Genomic DNA, 19,006 nt, shown 5'->3' with positions numbered 1-19,006 from the left:
CCTTCTAACCGAGAACGTGGTCTCTTCTCAGTCAATTAACCTGTTAAATTAGGGTAAATCCCTTCTAAACGAGAACGTGTTCTCTTCTCAGTCAAAGAACCTGTTAAATTAGGGTAAATCCCTTCTAACCGAGAACGTGTTCTCTTCTCAGTCAATTAACCTGTTAAATTAGGGTAAATCCCTTCTAAACGAGAACGTGTTCTCTTCTCAGTCAATTAACCTGTTAAATTAGGGTAAATCCCTTCTAAACAAGAACGTGTTCTCTTCTCAGTCAAAGAACCTGTTAAATTAGGGTAAATCCCATCTAACCGAGAACGTGTTCTCTTCTCAGTCAATTAACCTGTTAAATTAGGGTAAATCCCTTCTAAACAAGAACGTGTTCTCTTCTCAGTCAAAGAACCTGTTAAATTAGGGTAAATCCCTTCTAACCGAGAACGTGTTCTCTTCTCAGTCAAAGAACCTGTTAAATTAGGGTAAATCCCTTCTAAACGAGAACGTGTTCTCTTCTCAGTCAAAGAACCTGTTAAATTAGGGTAAATCCCTTCTAACCGAGAACATGTTCTCTTCTCAGTCAAAGAACCTGTTAAATTAGGGTAAATCCCTTCTAAACGAGAACGTGTTCTCTTCTCAGTCAAAGAACCTGCTAAATTAGGGTAAATCCCTTCTAAACGAGAACGTGTTCTCTTCTCAGTCAAATAACCTGCTAAATTAGGGTAAATCCCTTCTAACCGAGAACGTGTTCTCTTCTCAGTCAAAGAACCTGTTAAATTAGGGTAAATCCCTTCTAAACGAGAACGTGTTCTCTTCTCAGTCAAAGAACCTGTTAAATTAGGGTAAATCCCTTCTAAACGAGAACGTGTTCTCTTCTCAGTCAAAGAACCTGTTAAATTAGGGTAAATCCCTTCTAAACGAGAACGTGTTCTCTTCTCAGTCAAAGAACCTGTTAAATTAGGGTAAATCCCTTCTAACCGAGAACGTGTTCTCTTCTCAGTCAAAGAACCTGTTAAATTAGGGTAAATCCCTTCTAAACGAGAACGTGTTCTCTTCTCAGTCAAAGAACCTGTTAAATTAGGGTAAATCCCTTCTAAACGAGAACGTGTTCTCTTCTCAGTCAAAGAACCTGTTAAATTAGGGTAAATCCCTTCTAAACGAGAACGTGTTCTCTTCTCAGTCAATTAACCTGTTAAATTAGGGTAAATCCCTTCTAAACGAGAACGTGTTCTCTTCTCAGTCAAAGAACCTGTTAAATTAGGGTAAATCCCTTCTAACCGAGAACGTGTTCTCTTCTCAGTCAATTAACCTGTTAAATTAGGGTAAATCCCTTCTAAACGAGAACGTGTTCTCTTCTCAGTCAAAGAACCTGTTAAATTAGGGTAAATCCCTTCTAAACGAGAACGTGTTCTCTTCTCAGTCAAATAACCTGTTAAATTAGGGTAAATCCCTTCTAAACGAGAACGTGTTCTCTTCTCAGTCAAAGAACCTGTTAAATTAGGGTAAATCCCTTCTAAACGAGAACGTGTTCTCTTCTCAGTCAAAGAACCTGTTAAATTAGGGTAAATCCCTTCTAAACGAGAACGTGTTCTCTTCTCAGTCAAAGAACCTGTTAAATTAGGGTAAATCCCTTCTAACCGAGAACGTGTTCTCTTCTCAGTCAAAGAACCTGTTAAATTAGGGTAAATCCCTTCTAAACGAGAACGTGTTCTCTTCTCAGTCAAAGAACCTGTTAAATTAGGGTAAATCCCTTCTAACCGAGAACGTGTTCTCTTCTCAGTCAAAGAACCTGTTAAATTAGGGTAAATCCCTTCTAAACGAGAACGTGTTCTCTTCTCAGTCAAAGAACCTGTTAAATTAGGGTAAATCCCTTCTAAACGAGAACGTGTTCTCTTCTCAGTCAAAGAACCTGTTAAATTAGGGTAAATCCCTTCTAACCGAGAACGTGTTCTCTTCTCAGTCAAAGAACCTGTTAAATTAGGGTAAATCCCTTCTAAACGAGAACGTGTTCTCTTCTCAGTCAAAGAACCTGTTAAATTAGGGTAAATCCCTTCTAAACGAGAACGTGTTCTCTTCTCAGTCAAAGAACCTGTTAAATTAGGGTAAATCCCTTCTAACCGAGAACGTGTTCTCTTCTCAGTCAAAGAACCTGTTAAATTAGGGTAAATCCCTTCTAACCGAGAACGTGTTCTCTTCTCAGTCAAAGAACCTGTTAAATTAGGGTAAATCCCTTCTAACCGAGAACGTGTTCTCTTCTCAGTCAATTAACCTGTTAAATTAGGGTAAATCCCTTCTAAACGAGAACGTGTTCTCTTCTCAGTCAAAGAACCTGTTAAATTAGGGTAAATCCCTTCTAACCGAGAACGTGTTCTCTTCTCAGTCAATTAACCTGTTAAATTAGGGTAAATCCCTTCTAAACGAGAACGTGTTCTCTTCTCAGTCAATTAACCTGTTAAATTAGGGTAAATCCCTTCTAAACGAGAACGTGTTCTCTTCTCAGTCAAAGAACCTGTTAAATTAGGGTAAATCCCTTCTAAACGAGAACGTGTTCTCTTCTCAGTCAAAGAACCTGTTAAATTAGGGTAAATCCCTTCTAAACGAGAACGTGTTCTCTTCTCAGTCAAAGAACCTGTTAAATTAGGGTAAATCCCTTCTAACCGAGAACGTGTTCTCTTCTCAGTCAAAGAACCTGTTAAATTAGGGTAAATCCCTTCTAAACGAGAACGTGTTCTCTTCTCAGTCAAAGAACCTGTTAAATTAGGGTAAATCCCTTCTAACCGAGAACGTGTTCTCTTCTCAGTCAAAGAACCTGTTAAATTAGGGTAAATCCCTTCTAAACGAGAACGTGTTCTCTTCTCAGTCAAAGAACCTGTTAAATTAGGGTAAATCCCTTCTAAACGAGAACGTGTTCTCTTCTCAGTCAAAGAACCTGTTAAATTAGGGTAAATCCCTTCTAAACGAGAACGTGTTCTCTTCTCAGTCAAATAACCTGTTAAATTAGGGTAAATCAGGTCAGTAATATGTTGTGTATTTACAGGGAAAGGACACTGACCTGGCCCATGCCAAGCAGGGTGCCGTTGTCCTGTTTGTTGAAGAAGAAGGACTTGGAGTTGGAGTCAGAACCCACCACCCGAACACACAGCTTCCCTGTGATCAACTCTGGCCAGAGGGGGATGCACTGGAAACACAGGGAAGAGAACAGACAGACAGACAGACAGACAGACAGACAGACAGACAGACAGACAGACAGACAGACAGACAGACACAGGGAAGAGAACAGACAGACAGACACAGGGAAGAGAACAGACAGACAGACAGTCACAGGGAAGAGAACAGACAGTCAGTCAGTCACAGGGAAGAGAACAGACAGTCAGACAGTCACAGGGAAGAGAACAGACAGACAGACATACACAGGGAAGAGAACAGACAGTCAAACACAGGGAAGAGAACAGACAGACAGACAGTCACAGGGAAGAGAACAGACAGTCAGACAGAGGGAAGAGAACAGACAGACAGACAGTCACAGGGAAGAGAACAGACAGTCAGTCAGTCACAGGGAAGAGAACAGACAGTCAGACAGTCACAGGGAAGAGAACAGACAGACAGACATACACAGGGAAGAGAACAGACAGTCAAACACAGGGAAGAGAACAGACAGACAGACAGTCACAGGGAAGAGAACAGACAGTCAGACAGAGGGAAGAGAACAGACAGACAGACAGTCACAGGGAAGAGAACAGACAGTCAGTCAGTCACAGGGAAGAGAACAGACAGTCAGACAGTCACAGGGAAGAGAACAGACAGACAGACAGACACAGGGAAGAGAACAGACAGTCAAACACAGGGAAGAGAACAGACAGACAGACAGTCACAGGGAAGAGAACAGACAGTCAGACAGACACAGGGAAGAGAACAGACAGTCACAGGGAAGAGAACAGACAGACAGACAGACACAGGGAAGAGAACAGACAGACAGACAAACTTATGCTCAGACAGAGGAACATGCTCATCATCACGATTACAATCATGATTACGTTCACACACACACAAACACACACACTAGGTCCTCACAAATACAGTCACAAATACAGTAATACGAACACACACACACACACACGCTAGGTCCTCACAAATACAGTAATACGAACACACACACACACACACACACACACACACACACACACACACGGTAGGTCCTCACCTCCGAAGAGGAGATGTAGTGCCACTTCCCGTTGACGCTGCCCTCCTCTGTCTGAACCTCTCCCACCTCCAGCTCGTAGGAAGACTTGTTGACCAGCGTGAAGAACGGACTCATGGTCACGATCTTGGTCACGTTGAAACTACTCATCTGGATGCTGACGCCAACCTACAACACAAGACTAAACACCGTCAGACTCTACGTCCTCACAATGTGGCTGTAATGGCTCAGTGGGTTAAAATCATGGTGCATGTAACACCATAGTTGTGGGTTTGAGTCCCGCACGAGCCACCGAATGGTGTTCCCTGTAAGTCACTTGGATAAAAGCATTGTATGGTAAATAAAGGTGCATTCCAGAGTTGGGACTCTTTGTGTACGTTGTCATCTCACCAGATAGTCCATGGTGTTGGCAGGGCATCTGACACACCCATAGCTCCCCACCGTGTCCAATGAGAAACCATCAGACCAGGAACTGGTGGACACACAGAGCTGCAGCTGTAGAAAGACAAAAAAAAAAACAGTGTTACTGAGAGAAACAACTTGATCTAAAAAGGAGAAAAAGGCTTTAAAGATGCTGTGTGTTTGACTGGTGTTTCTCACACCTATCCTCCAGGAATCACGGACGTTTCACAATTATGTTGTATCCTTAAAACTAGCACACCTGATTCAGCTATGAATGAATTGATCTGGGATATATCAAATTATATTAATATTAATATAATATTAATATATTAAATTCATGGAGCAGTTTGGGGATCTGCCAGGAAAGGTTTGTGAAACCCTGTTAGACAGTCAGATGCTTCCCTACCTTGTTCTTGCTGAAGATGTTCTTCTTCTTGAAGGAGAAGAGGATTACGTCCCTGAAGTCCGAGGCGTGTTTGACGGAGACGTCCTCTGCGCGGTACTGCAGAACCCTGGACGTCTTATTGATGATCCAGTACGGGCTGAACACCGCCAGCGTCAAACGTCCGTGCGGCCGCGTCACGTGCACGCTCAGGTCCACGGTCAGCTTCTCGTCCGAGTCGCAGGTGAAGCACACAGGGAAGAACTCCTGCATGTCCTGGGCGATGCGGATACGGCTGGACCAGTTCCGACCCTGGTATTTGACCAGGACCACCTCCATGATCTCACCTCCTATACGGGCGTTCAGGATGTCCGCCGTGCTGCCCTCCCGGAGCTCATGGAACTCGGCCGAGCCCTGGAGAGATGGATTAATGGATCGATAAACGGTTTTTTATGAAAATCTTTGCATTGTAGAGACGTCTCAACATGGCATAAAACAGGAAATAATGACATCAAAGTCTAGCGGCTGATCATTAGTTTCTGCTTATATCTTCCAGTCTACACCTGCACCCTCTTCCCTTAGTCACTGGAACGTGTAGATCAGTCCTCGCTGTAGTTACTTCCTGTAGATATCTGAAGCTGTCAGGCAGGGTACAGGGCTAGGGTAAAGGGTTAGGTCCTATCCTAGTGACGGTCTTCATGTTATCTAAGCGTTATTACCTCCAGTAGATATCTGAAGCTGTAAGGCAGAAGGTTCCGGAGGGTCACAGCAGGGTGGAGGTGGATCACATAGGCAGGGTCCCAGTCGTCCTCTCGCTGGGAGGAAATGAAGGCCAGGCGATCGGGCGTGGCCAAGGTGGTCACCTGGAGGGGCAGGAAGCTGCTGTCCGCCGACGGACACTGGAGAAGGGACCGCACCTCAGAGCTCAGGTGGACCTGCTCCTTCCAGGCGATACAGGTAGACGAGGGGCCGTACTGGCCCTCCAGGCGCCCGGCTGGCTGGAGGAAGAGCTGACACCTATAGGGGGAGAAGAAGACGAGGAGACGGCGTTTAACTAACAATCCACTAAACATAACCCTAGCTGACATCTGCAGCAGAGACAGAGAGAGGAGTGGAGCAAGGTAAGGAAAGGGGAGTCTGTATAAAAGGACTAGAGTATTTGTTTAAAGCCCTAGAGTATTTGTTTAAAGCCCTAGAATATTTGTTTAAAGCCCTAGAATATTTGTTTAAAGCCCTAGAATATTTGTTTAAAGCCCTATAATATTTGTGTAAAGCCCTATAATATTTGTTTAAAGCCCTATAATATTTGTTTAAAGCCCTAGAATATTTGTTTAAAGCCCTAGAATATTTGTTTAAAGCCCTATAATATTTGTTTAAAGCCCTAGAATATTTGTTTAAAGCCCTAGAGTATTTGTTTAAAGCCCTATAATATTTGTTTAATGCCCTATAATATTTGTTTAAAGCCCTAGAATGTTTGTTTAAAGTCCTAGACTATTTGTTTAAAGCCATAGAATATTTGTTTAAAGCCCTAGAATGTTTGTTTAAAGTCCTAGACTATTTGTTTAAAGCCAAAGAATATTTCTTTAAAGCTCTAGAATATTTGTTTAAAGTCCTAGAATATTTGTTTAACCCCTGTAAATCTAAGCAGTTTGGAATTGCTAATCTGACATATGGATGTATTTAGCTATTTGATTTAGAATTTTACGACCCCTTTAGGTATCCGTCATGCCATTGTTATGAACGTTCTCAAGCCGTCATCTACCGGTGGCACCATAGTGGTGCGCTAAAGTGGTGAGAAGCCCAGTCATTCTGGACAGAGGCTAACTACTGCTTCATCTAAATGTCACTATAGTGGCTGGAAATACGATGACATTGCTAAAGTAGTCAAATATTTAGTAGGAAACAACTTTGCCAGCCTTATCATGTTCATCAAATTTACTTTAGACAGATGGCAATGTTGTCATTAGCTAGCAAAGTTCGTCAAACATAGCTAGCAACGCTAACTAGTTAAAATCTGGTGGCCTCCCATCAACCTTAGCTAGCTAACGTTATACTGCATATTTAAAGTAAATCTGGCGACATCAAAATGACGACAAAAGTTTTTCCTACTAATTATTTGCCTCCTTTTGAATGTCATTGTATTTCCAAGCCACTGTAATGCACTTTTGATGAAATCTCCATCAGCGCTCATTGACGATACATCGCGTAGAATGCTCAGTCCGAAACGAACGTTCAAAACAATATTGTGACGAAACATGCAACTCATTAATATATAGGAGATACAAGAAAGCTTTATATATATATATATATATATATATATATATATATATATATATATATATATATATATATATATATATATATATACACATATTTAACCCCTTTTTTTGGGTACCTTCATACTTCCATTAATTTTTTTTAACGGTACCGGTTACCTTCAGACGAGTGGGGGTTGTAGAGCAAAATGTGTTCGTGAGAATCTCCCCTTTCCACAGTGGAGTCACATTAGTTTGTAGCCCAAACGGTTCGGACACTACAAACAAAGAAGTTGGCACATCAACGGTACCGACTTCAGACGAGAGGTCGTAGAGCAAAACGGAGAACACCATCGTGTTCGTGAGAATCTCATCTTTCCATAGAATGGTCATAGTTTGAACGTCAAACCGTTCGGACGCTAAATACCTTTTCGTGAGAACACCAATTTTCAGGATGTCTCATGGTCTGACAAACACCGCTCTGGCTCTGCCACCTTTCACCGCAGATGCAAAAATGTGACACTAGTGGATGCGGTGGATTGAGACAAAAAAACATATCTCTAGGTTAAATTGACGGATTTTAATGGGGATTTCTTCATGTAACTTATCGACTCTAGGGGGTAAAGACCTAGAATATTTGTTTAAAACACTAATATTTGTTTAAAGTACTAGAATACTTGTTTAAAGCACTAGCATACTTGTTTAACGCACTAAAATATTTTTGTGGTGCCCCTCTCTCGAACGTGGACCTTCGAGCCGGATAATGAAACACCGAGACCGAGCAAGGGGACACCTGGATCTCCCAATCTGCCCAGCTCAGCAGACATCAACTTCTCTTTAATTTCCTGTTTACTTATTAGCATCTCATAAATAGTATCCTTTGTCCGTACGCTGCGATCACCGGCCTTTCAGAAGCTATGTTGAAATAGAGCTGTCCATTCACATGATAAGTAACCAATATAATTATGTAAAATTGTCCTTAGAGCACATTTGTGACGTGAGGCTCACACGTGCAAACAGCTGATAAAGTGTATCACGCTTTAATTCAAGGAGAAGTTACTAGAACACTCCTTGGCGGGAACAAGTACTAGTGACTGGTGTCATACATGTGTTCTCTCTGAGGAGGATGGGAACAACTGGGCTACCAACATGGTTATTACCTGTATGAGTCCAGGGCTACCAACATGGTTATTACCTGTATGAGTCCAGGGCTACCAACATGGTTATTACCTGTATGAGTCCAGGGCTACCAACATGGTTATTACCTGTATGAGTCCAGGGCTACCAACATGGTTATTACCTGTATGAGTCCAGGGCTACCAACATGGTTATTACCTGTATGAGTCCAGGGCTACCAACATGATTATTACCTGTATGAGTCCAGGGCTACCAACATGGTTATTACCTGTATGAGTCCAGGGCTACCAACATGGTTATTACCTGTATGAGTCCAGGGCTACCAACATGGTTATTACCTGTATGAGTCCAGGGCTACCAACATGGTTATTACCTGTATGAGTCCAGGGCTACCAACATGGTTATTACCTGTATGAGTCCAGGGCTACCAACATGGTTATTACCTGTATGAGTCCAGGGCTACCAACATGGTTATTACCTGTATGAGTCCAGGGCTACCAACATGGTTATTACCTGTATGAGTCCAGGGCTACCAACATGGTTATTACCTGTATGAGTCCAGGGCTACCAACATGGTTATTACCTGTATGAGTCCAGGGCTACCAACATGGTTATTACCTGTATGAGTCCAGGGCTACCAACATGGTTATTACCTGTATGAGTCCAGGGCTACCAACATGGTTATTACCTGTATGAGTCCAGGGCTACCAACATGGTTATTACCTGTATGAGTCCAGGGCTACCAACATGGTTATTACCTGTATGAGTCCAGGGCTACCAACATGGTTATTACCTGTATGAGTCCAGGGCTACCAACATGGTTATTACCTGTATGAGTCCAGGGCTACCAACATGGTTATTACCTGTATGAGTCCAGGGCTACCAACATGGTTATTACCTGTATGAGTCCAGGGCTACCAACATGGTTATTCCCTGTATGAGTCCAGGGCTACCAACATGGTTATTACCTGTATGAGTCCAGGGCTACCAACATGGTTATTACCTGTATGAGTCCAGGGCTACCAACATGGTTATTACCTGTATGAGTCCAGGGCTACCAACATGGTTATTACCTGTATGAGTCCAGGGCTACCAACATGGTTATTACCTGTATGAGTCCAGGGCTACCAACATGGTTATTCCCTGTATGAGTCCAGGGCTACCAACATGGTTATTACCTGTATGAGTCCAGGGCTACCAACATGGTTATTACCTGTATGAGTCCAGGGCTACCAACATGGTTATTACCTGTATGAGTCCAGGGCTACCAACATGGTTATTACCTGTATGAGTCCAGGGCTACCAACATGGTTATTACCTGTATGAGTCCAGGGCTACCAACATGGTTATTACCTGTATGAGTCCAGGGCTACCAACATGGTTATTACCTGTATGAGTCCAGGGCTACCAACATGGTTATTACCTGTATGAGTCCAGGGCTACCAACATGGTTATTCCCTGTATGAGTCCAGGGCTACCAACATGATTATTCCCTGTATGAGTCCAGGGCTACCAACATGGTTATTCCCTGTATGAGTCCAGGGCTACCAACATGGTTATTACCTGTATGAGTCCAGGGCTACCAACATGGTTATTACCTGTATGAGTCCAGGGCTACCAACATGGTTATTACCTGTATGAGTCCAGGGCTACCAACATGGTTATTCCCTGTATGAGTCCAGGGCTACCAACATGGTTATTCCCTGTATGAGTCCAGGGCTACCAACATGGTTATTCCCTGTATGAGTCCAGGGCTACCAACATGGTTATTACCTGTATGAGTCCAGGGCTACCAACATGGTTATTACCTGTATGAGTCCAGGGCTACCAACATGGTTATTACCTGTATGAGTCCAGGGCTACCAACATGATTATTACCTGTATGAGTCCAGGGCTACCAACATGGTTATTACCTGTATGAGTCCAGGGCTACCAACATGGTTATTCCCTGTATGAGTCCAGGGCTACCAACATGGTTATTCCCTGTATGAGTCCAGGGCTACCAACATGGTTATTCCCTGTATGAGTCCAGGGCTACCAACATGGTTATTACCTGTATGAGTCCAGGGCTACCAACATGGTTATTACCTGTATGAGTCCAGGGCTACCAACATGGTTATTACCTGTATGAGTCCAGGGCTACCAACATGGTTATTCCCTGTATGAGTCCAGGGCTACCAACATGGTTATTACCTGTATGAGTCCAGGGCTACCAACATGGTTATTACCTGTATGAGTCCAGGGCTACCAACATGGTTATTCCCTGTATGAGTCCAGGGCTACCAACATGGTTATTACCTGTATGAGTCCAGGGCTACCAACATGGTTATTACCTGTATGAGTCCAGGGCTACCAACATGGTTATTACCTGTATGAGTCCAGGGCTACCAACATGGTTATTACCTGTATGAGTCCAGGGCTACCAACATGGTTATTACCTGTATGAGTCCAGGGCTACCAACATGGTTATTACCTGTATGAGTCCAGGGCTACCAACATGGTTATTACCTGTATGAGTCCAGGGCTACCAACATGGTTATTACCTGTATGAGTCCAGGGCTACCAACATGGTTATTACCTGTATGAGTCCAGGGCTACCAACATGGTTATTACCTGTATGAGTCCAGGGCTACCAACATGGTTATTACCTGTATGAGTCCAGGGCTACCAACATGGTTATTCCCTGTATGAGTCCAGGGCTACCAACATGATTATTCCCTGTATGAGTCCAGGGCTACCAACATGGTTATTCCCTGTATGAGTCCAGGGCTACCAACATGGTTATTACCTGTATGAGTCCAGGGCTACCAACATGGTTATTACCTGTATGAGTCCAGGGCTACCAACATGGTTATTACCTGTATGAGTCCAGGGCTACCAACATGGTTATTCCCTGTATGAGTCCAGGGCTACCAACATGGTTATTCCCTGTATGAGTCCAGGGCTACCAACATGGTTATTCCCTGTATGAGTCCAGGGCTACCAACATGGTTATTACCTGTATGAGTCCAGGGCTACCAACATGGTTATTACCTGTATGAGTCCAGGGCTACCAACATGGTTATTACCTGTATGAGTCCAGGGCTACCAACATGATTATTACCTGTATGAGTCCAGGGCTACCAACATGGTTATTACCTGTATGAGTCCAGGGCTACCAACATGGTTATTCCCTGTATGAGTCCAGGGCTACCAACATGGTTATTCCCTGTATGAGTCCAGGGCTACCAACATGGTTATTCCCTGTATGAGTCCAGGGCTACCAACATGGTTATTACCTGTATGAGTCCAGGGCTACCAACATGGTTATTACCTGTATGAGTCCAGGGCTACCAACATGGTTATTACCTGTATGAGTCCAGGGCTACCAACATGGTTATTCCCTGTATGAGTCCAGGGCTACCAACATGGTTATTACCTGTATGAGTCCAGGGCTACCAACATGGTTATTACCTGTATGAGTCCAGGGCTACCAACATGGTTATTCCCTGTATGAGTCCAGGGCTACCAACATGGTTATTACCTGTATGAGTCCAGGGCTACCAACATGGTTATTACCTGTATGAGTCCAGGGCTACCAACATGGTTATTACCTGTATGAGTCCAGGCTACCAACATGGTTATTACCTGTATGAGTCCAGGGCTACCAACATGGTTATTACCTGTATGAGTCCAGGGCTACCAACATGGTTATTACCTGTATGAGTCCAGGGCTACCAACATGGTTATTACCTGTATGAGTCCAGGGCTACCAACATGGTTATTCCCTGTATGAGTCCAGGGCTACCAACATGGTTATTACCTGTATGAGTCCAGGGCTACCAACATGGTTATTCCCTGTATGAGTCCAGGGCTACCAACATGGTTATTACCTGTATGAGTCCAGGGCTACCAACATGATTATTACCTGTATGAGTCCAGGGCTACCAACATGGTTATTACCTGTATGAGTCCAGGGCTACCAACATGGTTATTATCTGTATGAGTCCAGGGCTACCAACATGGTTATTACCTGTATGAGTCCAGGGCTACCAACATGGTTATTCCCTGTATGAGTCCAGGGCTACCAACATGGTTATTCCCTGTATGAGTCCAGGGCTACCAACATGGTTATTACCTGTATGAGTCCAGGGCTACCAACATGGTTATTACCTGTATGAGTCCAGGGCTACCAACATGGTTATTACCTGTATGAGTCCAGGGCTACCAACATGGTTATTACCTGTATGAGTCCAGGGCTACCAACATGGTTATTACCTGTATGAGTCCAGGGCTACCAACATGGTTATTACCTGTATGAGTCCAGGGCTACCAACATGGTTATTACCTGTATGAGTCCAGGGCTACCAACATGGTTATTACCTGTATGAGTCCAGGGCTACCAACATGGTTATTACCTGTATGAATCCAGGGCTACCAACATGGTTATTACCTGTATGAGTCCAGGGCTACCAACATGGTTATTACCTGTATGAGTCCAGGGCTACCAACATGGTTATTACCTGTATGAGTCCAGGGCTACCAACATGATTATTACCTGTATGAGTCCAGGGCTACCAACATGGTTATTACCTGTATGAGTCCAGGGCTACCAACATGGTTATTCCCTGTATGAGTCCAGGGCTACCAACATGGTTATTACCTGTATGAGTCCAGGGCTACCAACATGGTTATTACCTGTATGAATCCAGGGCTACCAACATGGTTATTACCTGTATGAGTCCAGGGCTACCAACATGGTTATTACCTGTATGAGTCCAGGGCTACCAACATGGTTATTACCTGTATGAGTCCAGGGCTACCAACATGGTTATTACCTGTATGAGTCCAGGGCTACCAACATGGTTATTACCTGTATGAGTCCAGGGCTACCAACATGGTTATTACCTGTATGAGTCCAGGGCTACCAACATGGTTATTCCCTGTATGAGTCCAGGGCTACCAAAATGGATATTACCTGTATGAGTCCAGGGCTACCAACATGGTTATTACCTGTATGAGTCCAGGGCTACCAACATGGTTATTACCTGTATGAGTCCAGGGCTACCAACATGGTTATTACCTGTATGAGTCCAGGGCTACCAACATGGTTATTACCTGTATGAGTCCAGGGCTACCAACATGGTTATTACCTGTATGAGTCCAGGGCTACCAACATGGTTATTCCCTGTATGAGTCCAGGGCTACCAACATGGTTATTACCTGTATGAGTCCAGGGCTACCAACATGGTTATTACCTGTATGAGTCCAGGGCTACCAACATGGTTATTCCCTGTATGAGTCCAGGGCTACCAACATGGTTATTACCTGTATGAGTCCAGGGCTACCAACATGGTTATTACCTGTATGAGTCCAGGGCTACCAACATGGTTATTCCCTGTATGAGTCCAGGGCTACCAACATGGTTATTACCTGTATGAGTCCAGGGCTACCAACATGGTTATTCCCTGTATGAGTCCAGGGCTACCAACATGGTTATTCCCTGTATGAGTCCAGGGCTACCAACATGGTTATTCCCTGTATGAGTCCAGGGCTACCAACATGGTTATTACCTGTATGAGTCCAGGGCTACCAACATGGTTATTCCCTGTATGAGTCCAGGGCTACCAACATGGTTATTACCTGTATGAGTCCAGGGCTACCAACATGGTTATTCCCTGTATGAGTCCAGGGCTACCAACATGGTTATTACCTGTATGAGTCCAGGGCTACCAACATGGTTATTACCTGTATGAGTCCAGGGCTACCAACATGGTTATTCCCTGTATGAGTCCAGGGCTACCAACATGGTTATTACCTGTATGAGTCCAGGGCTACCAACATGGTTATTACCTGTATGAGTCCAGGGCTACCAACATGGTTATTACCTGTATGAGTCCAGGGCTACCAACATGGTTATTCCCTGTATGAGTCCAGGGCTACCAACATGGTTATTACCTGTATGAGTCCAGGGCTACCAACATGGTTATTACCTGTATGAGTCCAGGGCTACCAACATGGTTATTACCTGTATGAGTCCAGGGCTACCAACATGGTTATTACCTGTATGAATCCAGGGCTACCAACATGGTTATTCCCTGTATGAGTCCAGGGCTACCAACATGGTTATTACCTGTATGAATCCAGGGCTACCAACATGGTTATTCCCTGTATGAGTCCAGGGCTACCAACATGGTTATTACCTGTATGAGTCCAGGGCTACCAACATGGTTATTACCTGTATGAGTCCAGGGCTACCAACATGGTTATTACCTGTATGAGTCCAGGGCTACCAACATGGTTATTACCTGTATGAGTCCAGGGCTACCAACATGGTTATTACCTGTATGAGTCCAGGGCTACCAACATGATTATTACCTGTATGAGTCCAGGGCTACCAACATGGTTATTACCTGTATGAGTCCAGGGCTACCAACATGGTTATTACCTGTATGAGTCCAGGGCTACCAACATGATTATTACCTGTATGAGTCCAGGGCTACCAACATGGTTATTACCTGTATGAGTCCAGGGCTACCAACATGGTTATTACCTGTATGAGTCCAGGGCTACCAACATGGTTATTACCTGTATGAGTCCAGGGCTACCAACATGGGTATTACCTGTATGAGTCCAGGGCTACCAACATGGTTATTACCTGTATGAGTCCAGGGCTACCAACATGGTTATTACCTGTATGAGTCCAGGGCTACCAACATGGTTATTACCTGTATGAGTCCAGGGCTACCAACATGGTTATTACCTGTATGAGTCCAGGGCTACCAACATGATTATTACCTGTATGAGTCCAGGGCTACCAACATGGTTATTACCTGTATGAGTCCAGGGCTACCAACATGGTTATTACCTGTATGAGTCCAGGGCTACCAACATGGTTATTACCTGTATGAGTCCAGGGCTACCAACATGGTTATTACCTGTATGAGTCCAGGGCTACCAACATGGTTATTCCCTGTATGAGTCCAGGGCTACCAACATGGTTATTACCTGTATGAGTCCAGGGCTACCAACATGGTTATTACCTGTATGAGTCCAGGGCTACCAACATGATTATTACCTGTATGAGTCCAGGGCTACCAACATGGTTATTACCTGTATGAGTCCAGGGCTACATGAGACTCTTTCTCAGGCTCTGCCAATCCTATGTTAACCAGACCTCTGGATGTGGGGCAATACTTCAGGATGGCAAACGGCACTGAGAAATGGTTCTGGATCTGGAACACAAAACAACATTGAAAAACTGAGTTAAGGATGACATAATCATTTTTTTAACTCAATGGAAAAAAAGATTTTACTGTAATTGAAAAGTGCTGAATATATTCAAATGTGTTTTAATAGCAGCTGCTTTCATGTTGCAAGTCCACAGACTTGTTCCTCTCTACTGGAAGCTGTTGAGCATCTATAACCTACAGGAGGACAGCTCCATAGAGAGTGAGTGATGGAAGACAGTTCCATAGAGAGTGAGTGATGGAGGAGAGCTCCATAGAGAGTGAGTGATGGAGAACAGCTCCATAGAGAGTGAGTGATGGAGGACAGCTCCATAGAGAGTGAGTGATGGAGGACAGCTCCATAGAGAGTGAGTGATGGAGGACAGTTCCATAGAGAGTGAGTGATGGAAGACAGTTCCATAGAGAGTGAGTGATGGAGGACAGTTTCATAGAGAGTGAGTGATGGAGGACAGCTCCATAGAGAGTGAGTGATGGAAGACAGTTCCATAGAGAGTGAGTGATGGAAGACAGTTCCATAGAGAGTGTGTGATGGAGGACAGCTCCATAGAGAGTGAGTGATGGAGGACAGTTCCATGGAGAGTGAGTGATGGAAGACAGTTCCATAGAGAGTGAGTGATGGAGGACAGCTCCATAGAGAGTGAGTGATGGAGGACAGTTCCATAGAGAGTGAGTGATGGAGGACAGTTTCATAGAGAGTGAGTGATGGAGGACAGTTCCATAGAGAGTGAGTGATGGAGGACAGCTCCATAGAGAGTGAGTGATGGAGGACAGCTCCATAGAGAGTGAGTGATAGAGGACAGTTCCATAGAGAGTGAGTGATGGAGGACAGTTTCATAGAGAGTGAGTGATGGAGGACAGTTCCATATGAGTGAGTGATGGAGGACAGCTCCATAGAGAGTGAGTGATGGAGGACAGCTCCATAGAGAGTGAGTGATGGAGGACAGTTCCATAGAGAGTGAGTGATGGAGGAGAGCTCCATAGAGAGTGAGTGATGGAGGACAGTTCCATAGAGAGTGAGTGATGGAGGACAGTTCCATAGAGAGTGAGTGATGGAGGACAGCTCCATAGAGAGTGAGTGATGGAGAACAGTTTCATAGAGAGTGAGTGATGAAGGACAGCTCCATAGAGAGTGAGTGATGGAGGACAGCTCCATAGAGAGTGAGTGATGGAGGACAGTTCCATAGAGAGTGAGTGATGGAGGAGAGCTCCATAGAGAGTGAGTGATGGAGGACAGTTCCATAGAGAGAGAGTGATGGAGGACAGCTCCATAGAGAGTGAGTGATGGAGGACAGCTCCATAGAGAGTGAGTGATGGAGGACAGTTCCATAGATAGTGAGTGATGGAGGAGAGTTCCATAGAGAGTGAGTGATGGAGGACAGTTCCATAGAGAGTGAGTGATGGAGGACAGTTCCATTGAGAGTGAGTGATGGAGGAGAGCTCCATAGAGAGTGAGTGATGGAGGACAGTTCCATAGAGAGTGAGTGATGGAGGAGAGCTCCATAGAGAGTGAGTGATGGAGGACAGTTCCATAGAGAGTGAGTGATGGAGGACAGTTCCATAGAGAGTGAGTGATGGAGGAGAGCTCCATAGAGAGTGAATGATGGAGGACAGTTCAATAGAGAGTGAATGATGGAGGACAGCTCCATAGAGAGTGAGTGATGGAGGACAGCTCCATAGAGTGAGTGATGGAGGACAGTTCCATAGAGAGTGAGTGATGGAGGACAGCTCCATAGAGAGTGAGTGATGGAGGAGAGCTCCATAGAGAGTGAGTGATGGAGGACAGTTCCATAGAGAGTGAGTGATGGAGGACAGTTCCATAGAGAGTGAGTGATGGAGGACAGCTCCATAGAGAGTAAGTGATGGAGGACAGCTCCATAGGGAGTGAGTGATGGAGGACAGCTCCATAGAGAGTAAGTGATGGAGGACAGCTCCATAGGGAGTGAGTGATGGAGGACAGCTCCATAGAGAGTGAGTGATGGAGGACAGCTCCATAGAGAGTGAGTGATGGAGGACAGTTCCATAGAGAGTGAGTGATGGAGGACAGTTCCATAGAGGGTGAGTGATGGAGGACAGTTCCATAGAGGGTGAGTGATGGAGGAGAGTTCCATAGAGAGTGAGTGATGGAGGAGAGTTCCATAGAGAGTGAGTGATGGAGGAGAGTTCCATAGAGAGTGAGTGATGGAGGAGAGTTCCATAGAGAGTGAGTGATGGAGGAGAGTTCCATAGAGAGTGAGTGATGGAGGAGAGCTCCATAGAGAGTGAGTGATGGAGGACAGTTCCATAGAGAGTGAGTGATGGAGGACAGTTCCATAGAGAGTGAGTGATGGAGGACAGTTCCATAGAGAGTGAGTGATGGAGGAGAGTTCCATAGAGAGTGAGTGATGGAGGAGAGTTCCATAGAGAGTGAGTGATGGAGGACAGCTCCATAGAGAGTGAGTGATGGAGGACAGCTCCATAGAGAGTGAGTGATGGAGGAGAGCTCCAGAGAGAGTGAGTGATGGAGGACAGTTCCATAGAGAGTGAGTGATGGAGGAGAGCTCCATAGAGAGTGAGTGATTTGCTGACCTGTAGTGGAGAGCGGACGGTGATGACCTTGTTTCCTTCTGAGGCGTCTACCTGCAGCAACACCGACACGTCCTCCTGCAGCATGGGATCTCTCACGTTATACAGCCTCCTGCCAGGCTTATCCACCGCCATGTTGGAGATCCCACTGTAACCTGTAGGAACTGTGGTGGAGACAGACCAGTGGACATCTTCAGCTGCTGCCTGTATCCATTATCTATGGCAGTGGAATGGCATTTTTAAAAAATCCCCATGCCAAGCTATTCAGTTCAAATCCCATTCAAAACCACTGGAAAAGGAAGTATCCCTACCCAGTGTACGGGCACTAGAAACAGAGACAAACTCTCTTGGAATGTAAAAGAAGCCTAACCAGGAGTGACCACATCAAGCAACATGTCCAGCACCCCCCCCTATATACAGTAGTCTACTGACCGATGCTGAGGTTGAAGAGGCAGCTCTCCTGGCGCTGCAAGGCAGACAGTTTGCCCCGTGTCGAGGTCCCGAACACGGAGTGCTCCAGGTCCACGCTCTGCCCTACCCCGACCTCGTGGAGCTTGCCCTGCCCAGGCGAGGCCACCACCCGCAGGTTGGCACTGTGCTGCACGGTGAGAGGGACGCCCAGCGCGTTACGGATGGTGAAGGGGGCCTTCTCCTTCAGACTGTGGTCAAAGGTAGAGGCTGTGCCCTCAGAGAATGCCTGAGCAGAAATGACAAGAACGGAACGGTAGTGTGCTGTGAATTAACGTGCTGTAATTTTCTCAATTTTTTTCATTTTTGTAAACAAACTTCTAAACAATAGGTTGGTTTGTGGGATCTAGATGAATCCAGTCCTGGACTAAAAACATGCCCA

General features: G+C 44.9%; 1 protein-coding gene and 1 long non-coding RNA gene across 2 annotated transcripts; both read right to left on the bottom strand.

Moving 5' to 3' along the window:
* Positions 1 to 3,043: 3,043 nt before the first annotated feature.
* LOC311121985 (intermembrane lipid transfer protein VPS13C-like) lies at positions 3,044 to 18,853 on the bottom strand (the record flags this gene model as incomplete). The annotated part of the gene is made up of 8 exons (XM_084196412.1): positions 3,044 to 3,169; positions 4,193 to 4,357; positions 4,580 to 4,684; positions 4,998 to 5,387; positions 5,693 to 5,990; positions 15,458 to 15,579; positions 18,160 to 18,320; positions 18,589 to 18,853. Coding segments are annotated over 8 exons (1,632 nt in total), but the record flags the coding sequence as incomplete, so codon positions are not given.
* Positions 11,090 to 12,535, bottom strand: LOC311121984. Its single transcript, XR_014612366.1, has 3 exons — positions 12,378 to 12,535; positions 12,098 to 12,237; positions 11,090 to 11,888 (listed from the first exon to the last, which is right to left on the bottom strand). It is a non-coding gene; the product is annotated as an uncharacterized lncRNA (long non-coding RNA).
* Positions 18,854 to 19,006: the final 153 nt, after the last annotated feature.

This window comes from Coregonus lavaretus (genome assembly GCF_964263955.1).
Source record: "Coregonus lavaretus genome assembly, contig: HAP1_SCAFFOLD_7008, whole genome shotgun sequence".
NCBI classification, from domain to species: domain Eukaryota; kingdom Metazoa; phylum Chordata; class Actinopteri; order Salmoniformes; family Salmonidae; genus Coregonus; species Coregonus lavaretus.
The sequence above is the reverse complement of the archived record's forward strand: the minus strand, read 5'-3'. Positions and strand labels throughout refer to the sequence as shown.